This window comes from Zalophus californianus, chromosome X, assembly GCF_009762305.2.
Source record: "Zalophus californianus isolate mZalCal1 chromosome X, mZalCal1.pri.v2, whole genome shotgun sequence".
Lineage (NCBI taxonomy): Eukaryota > Metazoa > Chordata > Mammalia > Carnivora > Otariidae > Zalophus > Zalophus californianus.
In genome coordinates this window covers 83,697,849-83,709,878 of record NC_045612.1, presented here as the reverse complement: position 1 = coordinate 83,709,878, position 12,030 = coordinate 83,697,849, and the positions used below count along the sequence as shown (strand labels likewise).

Sequence of the window (12,030 nt, the reverse complement as noted above, 5' to 3'; positions counted from 1 at the left end):
GCTCAGCCCGCAGGTAATCCGGTCAGTGCCCGTGACCATCGGACTCATCATTTTGTTGTGGCCTGCCTCTTCCACCCTCCCTGCCCCTACCCTCCTGACCCTTTCCACAACCTCTCCACCCTCAGGCTGGCCTTGCGAGCCCTCCTCCCATGGCTCGCTGCCAAGCATATTTTGCCTCCTTTCACTGGGCTGGACTGCTTCTCTAGCCAAGCCAGCCCAACCCGATGTATGCCAGCTCTCCTTGCTGGACTGAAGATCTAGGGTAGAGGTTCAGGGGGCGACAGGTTCCTCACCTGAATCTCGTCCACATCAGCGATCCAGGCCCGGGCCTTAGCAAGAGCCTCCTTGAGAGCCTGGATGTTGGGCAGGTGAACAGGGATGTTTTCTGCCTCGTGGATTATGGCCTCGAGCGTGGCTGGTGGATGCTTCTGCCTAAAGGTAAGGGGAAAAAAAAGAGGCCTCAGTCTAGAGTGATCTGCCTGACCGGCAGCCTGGCCTGCCCACCAGATACATCGGCAGCGGCCCCTGGAGAGGCCACTTGGGCCTACTTGCTAGCACTCCGCCTACAGAGGGCTGCCGGTCCTGCTCGCTCCAGACCGCACACGCCCACCCAACTTCTGCCGTGGCCTCTGCGCCTCGGCTTCTCTGCCTGTCAGCCTGCTTGCACGGCCGCCACAAGCGGCGGTGCGCCCCTGGCGCCACAGTATGTCAGGGTGCCCTGCGGGGCTTTGCCTGGCACCTGTCCGTCTGCCCATTAGTGTGTGTGCCCACGTCAGCCAGTGGGGCTAGTCCTCTATCCGTATCTGTCCATCTCTGCTTCCCCGTAAGCCTAGCTCTGCCTCTATGTATACATGTAGTTAAAAAAAAAAAAAAAAAAAAGATAAACTAGGGAACAAAAGAAGGAAGAAAGTCAATACACGAGCACTGGAGTCTGGTACCCAAGGCCACCCATGGAAATCACCCCATCAGCTTTCCCACTAAACCTTGAAGGTTGGGGCCGGGGGGCGGGGCGGGGAGAGGGCTGGACCTACCTGGCCTCCAGGCAGAGGTGGGCTTTCTCCTCCCAGCGTTCCGCAATGGTCAGCAGCTCCTGCAGCTCAGCCCGGGCCTTATCGACAGCAGGGCTAGGGGCGACGCTAGCACCCGCGACCAACAGTCCCCGCATGACAGCCAGGGTGCCCCTTCGGGCTGAGGGGGCCAGCGTTCGCTTCACCTCATCCAGCCATCGCGCCTGTTCCACCTGCCGCTGGAGCTGCTGGGCCTCAGGCACCTCCACCCCCAGCTGCTGCCCCCTCTCCAACAGGGACTGCAGTAGCCCTGGACTGGAGGGCAGTGAGGCCAGGGCCTCACGGGCCTCAGCCTGGTAGGCCTCCACCTGTTCCAGAATACCCTACCAGGATACAGAAGAACAACAGACTCCTCAGCTGGGCCCACTTGGAGGTCCCACCACCAAATACCTTTGCCCCACCTACCTTCTTACCTGCCAGTATTTGGGAAGAGAGCCTAACGTGGGCTGCGCTCTCCTCCTTTGCCATGCCCTAAGGTTCCTGCCCGCTAGAATACCCTGGGGAATTTGTTAAACACAGATTCCTGGGCCCCACCCTTAGAGTCTTAATAGGGTTTGGTCAGGAGTCTATGCTTTGTTTCAGTCCCCAGAGGATTCTGATGTACAGCACCGGGAGACCCTCTGCCTTAAAAACACTCTGCTACACTTGGCCTCCTCACAAACCCTTACGCTTACACTGGTGTCCACTGCCCTCTTCGTCCCACCTCTCCTCTCCCTTCCTGAACTTGACTCAAGCTTTCCAGGCCCACAAATATCCTTGTTCCTTTCTCCTCATCCACCTCCCACCAGGACACCTTCTCTTGACTCTGCATCCTGTACTTACACCCCTGCCACCCGCCCCTTTGCCTCCCAGCTCCTGTTACTCTGACAGGCGCATCCTGTCTTGCCCAAATATTTTTGACGCTTTTTAAGGAAGCCAAGAGTGGCCTGCTGCTCAGGTCTCCCAATCCCCCTGAACCCTCATCAGCACTCTGAGTGCACTCCTCCTCACCTTGACATCCCCAATCTGGTGCATGGCACAAGGCAGGTTGTTCATCTGGTCCAGAAAGGCCCGGAGCTCAGCCAGGGTCATCTGTAGACCAGCCACCCTGTGGGGGCTATGGAGTTTCACATGTGGGGTTTCAGGTCCAAACCCAGTCCCCTCCCTCCATCTCTGTGCTCAGACCCAACACCTTTCCTCACACCTGCCCACCTTGATCATGCCTCCTACTCCACAGTGCCAACTGTCCAGATTAGAGGAGGGGGGTTTAATATTTCAGCACATACATATGATGAGAGCAAATAAGAAGAGGGGAATATAGGATATATGGCGGGGGGGGGGGGGGCTTAGAAATTAAATGATGGTAACAGAAGCTGGACTTTTCAACTCATCCTCTACCGTGAATTCTCTGATCAGGCTGATGCTTCTTGTCCCTAAACCTTCCACAACTCCTCCCTGCCCACAAAATCCCTAAGCCTGCCGGAAATCTCCAGGTACTGATAAAAAGAACCATTTCTAGCTTTCTTAGCACTCTTCTCCATTCTAGTTGCCTGATCTCCTTGCCCTCCCAACACCTCTTAGGCCACCCCGCACGGCAGTGCTTGTCATCTGCCCAGTGGCGCTCAGAGTCCACTCCTCCTAGGTGCCGGCTCCTCAGCAGGCAGAACCTGAGCCCGCCACCTCCCACTGCCATACCCAGCTTCCTGGCCGCTGACGAGTCCCAGAGCCCGGGACACGCAAGCCTCCGCCTCGCTCAGGCAGTTCTTTAGTCGCTGCAGCAGCTCACTGTTTGGGAACCTCCGCTCACGGGCCTCAGACTCTAGCGCCCTCAGCTCTTCAAGGCCTGGGGAGAGAATGAAAGCGGCAAGGAGTAGGCAGTACTGAGTAAAGGCAGAGGAAGGGGGTGGGGGTGGGGTCCAGAAGAAAAGGGAAGAGAACTTGCCTGTGGAGTCCCTCCGTCCCCCCCATCACTCACTGCGCTTCCGCCCATCCTCCACCTCCAGGGCCACTCGAACTTTGTTGGCCCAGGTGTCAAAGGACTCGGCCCGAACCTTCAGCTTATGCAGCATGGCAGGGAGCTCATCCAAGGTGTATCGATACCTGGAGGAAGACGGCAGGGAAGCACACATCTGGCCCAGCTCTGCAGCCCTCTCCTCAGCCCGCTTTCTTCAGTAGGCCCCCTGCTCACCGCAGGTACTGCCGGCTACTGGAGCACTTGCAGAGGTCATTGATGTGGGAAAGGCAGACAAGGCCGTCTGGGCAGTCATAGCAGGCCAGGGCTGATAGGAAGCACGTGGTCTTGCACTTGATGCACTGGCGCTCATCATCTGGGAGCAGCTCAAAAGCCTCTCGCTCAGCTTCCGTGATGCCCTGGGGGCATTCAACCCACGCGCGTTATATAGAACCAGAACAGGGATACAGATAGGCCCCTATCTCTGCCACAACTGAGCCCCACGTTAGACTCCAATCTGTGCTAAGAGTTCTGGAGAGCAAACCCCACAGAACATACTGCCTCTGTGAAGTTTAAGCTCTCCACACTGGGGAAATCAGATGAACCAGGGCAAGATCAGTGTGGGCTGAGAGGAAAAAAAAAAAAAATCAGGTGAGAATCAGATCAGCAAAAAGGGCCTTTAGGGTGAGAGGAGGTGAGGAAAGCAGTGGGCCAAGGCACCAGAGGTGGCACTGTGTGGGAGTGGCCAAGGGAAAGGCTGAGAACAAGGGGAACAAGGCTGGCTTCGAGTCACTCAGCGCCCACCGTGTTCCAGGCGCCGTGCCGGCAGCCTGGCAGGCAGGACACACTGCAAAGCACATACGGAACTCACAGAAACAAAACTGCACTTGTGTCCAGCGTTTAAAGATAAAAAAATTTTTTTTCAACAATATGGCTTCCAAACCTATGCCAATGACTTCATCTGTTACTCAGATGAAGAAAAAGCATTCTGTTCCAAAAATGGAGAAAAGCCAGTTATGCTGAAGTAACTGAAAGACAGTATGACACTATGCATTATGGCCAATTTTAGGGATTTTTAAAGGGAAATTCTGACTAACAGTTTTTGTTCTATATTGACTGTAACATCTAACCTCTGCATCAGATAGGAGTCTGTTGTACATTACAAATCCCGCTCTGCCACTTATTTAATTAGTTGTGTGGTATGGAGTAAATAATTTACACCTCTCTGGGTTTGTTTCCCCATCTTATAATATGGGAGATAATGGCACCATCTTCATTGTGTTGTCATGAAGATTAAAAAGGTACAGCAACTAAGGACTTAGAAAAGTATCAAAACATTTAGAATAAGTGGAACCACAAAAGACCCCTAACAGCCAAAACAATCTTGACAAGGAAGAACAAAGCTGGAGGCATCACACTTCCTGATTCCAAACTATACTACAAAGCTACAGTAATTAAAACAGTATGGTACTTGCATAAAAAGAGACACACAGAGCAGTGGAACAGAATTAAGCCCAGAAATAAACCCTTGCATATACAGTCAACTAACATTTGATAAGAGAGCCAAAAATACTCAACAGGTAAAAGATAGTCTCTTCAATTAGTGGCACTGAGAAAACTGAGTAACCATGAGCAGAAGAACGAATCTGGGTCCTTATACACGCATGAAAATTAACTTGAAATTGATTAAAGACTTAAACATGACACCTAAAACCACAAAGCTCCCAGAAGAAAACATAGTGATAAAGTTCCTGGACATTGGTTGGCAATGACTTCTTGGATAGGATACCTAAAGCACAAGCAACAAAAGCAAAAATAAATAAGTGGGACTACATTTAGCTATAAAGAAAGCATCTGCGCAGCAAAAGAAATCATCAACAAAATGAAAGGAAACCTACAGAATGGGAGAAAGTATCTGTACACCATCTATTTGATAAAGGGCTAATATCCAAAACATACAAGGAACTCATCCAACATCAATAGCAAAAAAATAAAACCCCACTAACAATCTGATCAAAAATAGGCAGAGAACCTGAACAGACATTTTCCAAAGAGATACAAATGGCCAAGAGGTACATGAAAAGATGCTCAACGTGACAATCATCATCATCAGGGAAATGCAAATCAAAATATCACCTTACATCTGTCAGAATGGCTATTACCAAAAAGACAAGAGATAGTAAGTGTTAGCAAGGGATGTGAAGCAAAGGGAACCCTCGTGCACTGTTGGTGGGAATGTAAATTGATTCAGCTACCTGGAAAACAGTATGGAGGTTCCTCAAAAAATTTAAAACAGAACTACCCTATGATCTAGCAATCTCACTTCTGGATATATATCCAAAGGAAATGAAATCAGAATCTCAAAGAGATATCTGCACTCCCATGATCACTGCAGCATTATTCACAATAATAGCCAAGATATAGAAACAATCTAAGAGTCCATCAGTGGATGAACAGATCAAGAAGACATGGTATTTACATACAACAGACTATTATCCAGCCACGAGAAAGAAGGAAATACTGCCAATTATAATAACATGGATGGACCTTGAGGGCATTATACTAAGTCAAGTAAGTCAGACACAGAAAGACAAAATACTATAGAATGTCACTTATACGTGGAATCGAAAAAAGCCAAACTCAATAGAAACAAGAGTAGAATGGTGGTTTGCAAGGGCTGGGGGCTGGGGGAAATGGGGAGATGTTGGTCAAGGGCACACACCAGTTAGAAGTTTGGGGAACCCAACAAATACTTACTATTATTAGCTCTAATTTTCAGATTAAGGATACCTATTTCACAGGCCTATCCCATTTTACTAAGGAGGAAACTAAGTCTCAGAGAGAGGGTCTATAACCTGCCCAAAGAATCTGGCTACAGTCTATTTTGACTCTAAAGTCAGAGAATGCTCTAAGTTCAGATGCAGTCCCTATGTATTTTTGGATCATAGATTCCTCTGAGAACTGGATGCAAGCTAGGAGCCCTCTCCCCATAAAAGTGTACACACACGTACACACACACACACACACACACCCACACACCCACACACACACACACACACACCTTTTACAGATTTTTAAGACTGGGGGTTCAGAACCTTCTCTGAGGTAAGAGCCAAGTAAAAGTACGTACACACACACACACACCTTTTACAGATTTTTAAGACTGGGGGGTCCAGAACCTTCTCTGAGGTAAGAGCCAAGTATAAAGAATTCTCAATGTCCGGATGAGAATACCTAGTCTTCCCACCTCGCTTTGACTCCTTCTTATAGTCTGGAACAACCCCAGGGTCATCATTTAATAATAGCACTGAAGAGAGAGAAAATGATGCCTGGGAAAGCCCAGGGGCTTACCAACTAACACCACAAACTTCCAACATTACCACAGCTGAAATTCTCCTTATAGCCCATGCTCACGGGCAAGTTATAAATGAGCTTTAACATAAGAAAGTATTACCCTAAATGGGCAGCAAGGGGTCACTCAGGACCAGCATTCCTTTGTAATACTATAGAGGACTCTCACTAAGTCACTTCCTAACTGAGCAAGTGTGGAGCTTTAAGAAGGCAGTTGAACTACATGAGTAGCAGTCCCACTCACCTACAAACACAACTGACCACTCGCTTATGAGAGATTAGAGGACTGCTTTAAAAAAAAAAAATAAAATAAAGGAGGACCACCTTGTATTTGGTAGTAGCACCCTAGTTTGAGCTACTGAATCATCTGAATGTAATAAAATGGCATTTCCTAAGAAATGTTCCATATTTCAATCATTTTCTTCATGTTATTACCAGTAACAGCAGCTAGTACAATGCAAGTGCAATTAACAGATGCTTTGACATAAATCACCTTCTTCAAGCAATTACAATTCCCTTGCAAGTTCGGTATTTATTCCCATTTTACAGAGTGGGGAAGTGAGACTATCAGAGGTTAAATAACCTGAAAAGGTCACCCAGCTAAATCAGCAGTTGTGGTTCCACATGCCAGCCTGTCCTGTTGGGTTATTTAAATAATGACGAATAGCAGTGACACCAGCACTTGCTACGGGTCAGTTACTTAATAAACATAATCTTTAATCTATTCAACTATCCCAAAAGATAAACATCATAATCCCCATTTCCCAGAGACGGATACTGACAGTGAAGTAAATTAACTTGCTCACAGTTGTTGATAAATGGCAGAGCAGAGAATGGAATGTGATTTTTTTTTAAGATTTTATTTATTTATTTGAGAGAGAGAGCACGTGCGAGCTAGAAACACCACAAGCAGAAGGGAGGGGCAGAGGGAGAGAGACAAGCACACTCTCTGCTGAGCAGGGAGCCCGATGCAGAACTTGATCCCAGGACCCTGAGATCATGACCTGAGCCGAAGGCAGACGCTTGACTGACTGAGTCACCCATGCGCACAGGAATGTGATTTCCAATCCAGATGGATCTAGTTCTTTTTACTATACCCCAAGAATAGAAGTTACATCTACTTCTTCCTTCCCCCACTTCTGCCAGGATTGCGTGCCTAATTCAGGGCCCTCTCCCCTCCACCCTACCTTCTCAAGCAGGGCCTTTCGCAGACGCCGTTCCTCCTGCACCATGATGAACATCTCCTTATGCACAGCTGCTGCCAGGTTCAGGTCCAGCTTCTCTGGGCAGGCAGCCATCTTACAGATGAGCTCCTCATGGGAGAAGACGCAGTATCTTCGGAGCCGGCGGTAGTGCTCAATGCACTGGCGCCCAGCCGGCAACTGTGGACAGATTCAAGGCTGAGTGCGGCCAAGGCTGAGTGTGGCCAAGTCTGAAGGCCGTGGTGCCTCAGCTTCCCCACAACCCTCCTGCTTCTCCCTGCCAGCCCACCAACACTCCAGACTCACCCAGTCAGCAGTGCAAAAGTTGACAGCCTCTGCAAAGTTGTAGCCTTGGTTGAAGCCACTGTGGTAAGCGCGAGGGAAGGTAATGACGAATTCTCCTGCACACTGGTTTGTGCGGACAACCTGAAGAAGAAAAAGGCCAAGGTCACTGAGACAGGTTTTCCAGAGTTGGGAGAAACTTGATTTAAGAGCAGGATCCTTAAGGAGACAAAAGAGAGCCTGAAGGAACAGCATGACGAAAGACTCTCAGATCCTCCAATTCTAAAAGGAAGAACCACTGGCCTCGGATCTCAAAGTTGAGATTTATGTTAGCAACAACAGAAGATTTGAGTCAAAAGTAGGCAATGTACATACCAAAATATCTCAACTTCCCTAATTTTTATAAAAATTTAAAATACCACTTTTCGTTAAGCTGGCGATGGTTTTTTTCATTAATAATTAATCAGTCACATAGGCAGTTCCAAGAGCCAAATGGTCTATAAGATTTGTTTTAAAGTTAGCAGGCCCTGCCATTCTCCACTCCTCAGAGCCAATCACTTTCACCTCTTCTGATTATTTTGGCATTTACCTTAACAACCCTAAATAACATGCCTCTAAACTTTAAAGATAGCCTATTATTTCTCAGTTTGCTTAGTTTTCTGCACGTCTTAGTAATTCAATCCCAACCTTTAAGACAAGTGTCCAACCCTCCTCTTGCCTATCAGTTTTCACCTTTCTGTAGCAGAGCCCTAAGATCTGTTCCAACTCGAACCAGCTGTCGTCCTCCCCGGACCGTCCTGATGATCTCTCCTGTTCCCTAGATCCCAGGTCTTCCTCTCTCTTGGTGTTTACTCTTGGGCTATACTTGAGCACCTCCAATAGCTTCCCAGGAAGTGGTGTGAAGAACTTTTTTTTTTTGAAAAATGTCTCTATTCTACTCTTGCACTTCATAATTTGACCATATAGAATTCTAAACTGAAAACCATTTTGAAGGCATGGCTCTCTCTAGTCTTCTAGATTCTAGTGTTGCTTTTGAAAAGTCTTAAGTCATTCTGGTTTCTAATGCTTTGAATTAAACCTGTTTTCTCTCAGGAAGCTTGTAGGATTTTTCTGATCCCAGTGTTTGATTGACAGAAAAATTCACGAGATAAACCCTCGTGTGCACCTATTTTCATTCATGTACTAGGTAGGCCCTTTGATTCTGAAAACTCAGCCTTTTGGTTCAGGGAAATTTTCTTGAATGATTTCATTAATGATTTGATTCTTTGTTTTCATCTATTCTCTTTTCAGAACTCATTATTTGAATATGGAACCTCCTGAACAAAATTTCTTTCAACTTTACCATTTCCCATCTTCATTTTTTATTCTATTTTCTGAGAGAGTTCCTTAACTATTTATCTTCTAAACTTTTTTCTTCCCCTTTTACTATCACAGTTTTAATTTCCAAGAACTCTTTTTTGTTTTCAGGGTGTTTTCAAATAGTATCCTGTTCTTATTTCAGTTTGTGCTATATGCTCATCTCTGAAAATCTTGAGGTTTCTTTCCCTTTTTTTTTTTTTTAAAGATTTTATTTATTTGACAGAGAGAGAGGGAGACATAGCGAGAGAGGAAACACAGAGAGAGTGGAAGAGGGAGAAACAGGCTTCCCGCTGAGCAGGGAGCCTGATGTGGGGCTCGATCCCAGGACCCTGGGATCATGACCTGAGCCGAAGGCAGAACACTTAACGACTGAGCCACCCAGGCGCCCCAGGTTTCTTTCCCTTTTTGAAGTTTACTTCTCTGCCTGCCTAACCTGTTTATCCAAGTTGTTTTGTTTGGTTGGTTCTATTTTCTAGAGTGTCCTCAACTGTCTGTTAATCTGTGACTGTCAACTTTAAGAGTAAGAAATGGAAAAGCTGAATGGAAGTTCTGAGTATATAGGCGAAGTTTGTCAACTGTGAGCTTCACTGCAGGGTGATCTGGAAGTGCCATTCAGTTTGGGAAATTCTAGGTCTTTCTTTTCGGGCCACTCAGATTCTCCAGAGAAAACTCTCCCATTTTTTTGCCTGAAGGAAAAAGATCTGTCTGCCAGTGTTCTAAGAGCCAAGAGGAAAAAGACAGTTGGGAACCTCAGCATCCATTATGTACACAATGATGAATCCTACTATTTTCACTATACCTCCACCCTCAACTGTATCTAGAAGACCTCAGTCCAGAGATCTTTTATTTTTACCTCTTCAGAAGTAAAGTCTTTTGCTTTAGTGAGGGAGGGTCACATTTCCAGCTGCCCAGTGTGGAAGGGGACCTCACAGCTTCCTATATAGACACAAACCAATCCCTATTTTCACCTCACTCATCTTTCTTCCCAGAATGCCTGGTGTCACTGACTACTGAACCTCTGGGGGAATTCTGAGGTATAAATCAGATTGGTTGGTTCTCAGATGTCTCAATACTGGCCTAAGATTCAGTTTTCTCATCCATTTTCTGGTTTCAAGAATTTTATCATTGTATCCTCTCGTTTTCTCCATTTTAGTAATTTTTAAAAAACCTTAAAAAAAAAACCCTTTGTGCCATTTGAGTGGTTTCAGTAAGGAATGGAAGCAGCCATGTGTTATGTTTAATTTGCCATCTATAGAAGAAGTCTCACAAAGGTTTTTAGGATGAACATTCAATGCTGATGAACACAGAGTGAAATAGGTGCAGTGCTGATAATAGGACCAGTAACTTCTACTCTCTGGAAATTTTGCTAATATAGATCAAGAACCTAAAATGTTTATATCCTTCAACCCAACAATTCTTCTGTAAGGATTCTAGATTACTATGGAGAGAATTAATGTCCTCACAATATTGAATCTGCCCATTCATGAATACATCTCCAAATTTATTCAGGTCATATATCAGCTCCCACCTCCAATACATTTTCTTCTTCTCAAATCTATCCCTACTTAGGGGCAACCTCAGTATTTCTTGCCTGGATTACTGCCCTGGTCCCCATTACCAAGCACTAGAATGATCTTCCAAAAAACGCAAATCTGACTGGCAAAGTCATGGCTGAGAACCCCTTACTTGAAACCCCATGTCCACATGATGAAGCCACGGCTCCAACAGGCAAACTCTTATCTTCCTTCAAGGATCACCACTTCTACAAATGCTTTCCTGAGGCCCCCCCCACCCCAATGACCCAGTCTGCTGTCCTTTTGAAGCATCTCTTAACATTTGCTCACCTCTATTCTCCACTCAACTGCACATACCCAAAGGCAGGGACCAGTTTATTTGTCTTCAAGGTGTTGGCCAAAGGCCTGTACACAGAGGGAGTTCTAGCCAATACTTGCTGAATGATCTAGACCCAGCCTTAATTTTATAGATGTGAAAACTGAGTTCCAGAGAAGCGTCAAGTAGCAGGGCCAGAAACAGAACTTAAGGCTCCTGACTCTTCATCTCAACCTGTACCCTCACTTTGGCCATGTCCCTTTACCATTTCCTATGTAGTTATCTAAAAAGGCTCTCCTCACATTCTGCAGTCATTAAAAATGACCCAAATGTTCATCGAGTGGTGAATGGATAAACAAAATGTGGTACTTCCATAAAATGTAGTATTCCACCATAAATTTAGGAATGAAGTTCTGACACATGCTACAACATGGATGAACCTCGAAAACATTATGCAAACTGAAAGAAGCCAGATGCAAAAGACCACATATTATCCCATGTATGTGAACTGTCTAGAAAAGGGAAATCTCTAGAGACAGAAGGCAGATGACTGGTTGCCTGGGACTCGGGGTTGGAATGGAGACTGACTACAAAAGGGCATGAAGGATCTTTTTGGGGTGACAAATGTTCTAAAAACTGGATTGTGGTGATGGTAGCACAACTCTGTAAATTCATTGAACTCTTGTGTACTCAAAATGCGTGAATTTTATGGTACATAAATTATACTGCAATAAAGTTGCGGGGTTTTTTTGTTTGCTTGTTTTAAAAGACGGTTATAAGCAATTCATAGCAAGGAAGCAAAAATCATTCTAGACCAGCACTGTCCAAAAGAAATATAATGCCAGCCACATATATACTTTTAAATTCTCTAGTAGCCACATTAAAAAAGTAAAAACAGGTGAAACTAACTTCAATGTATTTTATTTACTATATCCACAATATCACCGTTTCAATGTGTATGTGGCATACTAAAGTAGTATTAGTGAGGTATTTTCATACTAAGCCTTGA

At 45.9% G+C, this 12,030-nt stretch overlaps 1 protein-coding gene across 6 annotated transcripts in view; it reads right to left on the bottom strand.

The window, feature by feature from the left end:
• Window positions 1-12,030, bottom strand: part of KDM5C (lysine demethylase 5C) — a 32,962-nt gene that overhangs the window by 4,380 nt on the left and 16,552 nt on the right. For all 6 annotated transcript variants that reach the window (XM_027607892.2, XM_027607896.2, XM_027607897.2 and 3 more), the window contains exons 13-20: window positions 7,857-7,976; window positions 7,536-7,730; window positions 3,235-3,416; window positions 3,022-3,146; window positions 2,742-2,889; window positions 2,058-2,163; window positions 1,032-1,390; window positions 294-432 (exon numbers count right to left, since the gene is read on the bottom strand). In XM_027607892.2, the coding sequence (XP_027463693.1) occupies window positions 294-432; window positions 1,032-1,390; window positions 2,058-2,163; window positions 2,742-2,889; window positions 3,022-3,146; window positions 3,235-3,416; window positions 7,536-7,730; window positions 7,857-7,976 (1,374 nt within the window). The remainder of the gene's footprint in view (window positions 1-293; window positions 433-1,031; window positions 1,391-2,057; window positions 2,164-2,741; window positions 2,890-3,021; window positions 3,147-3,234; window positions 3,417-7,535; window positions 7,731-7,856; window positions 7,977-12,030) is intronic.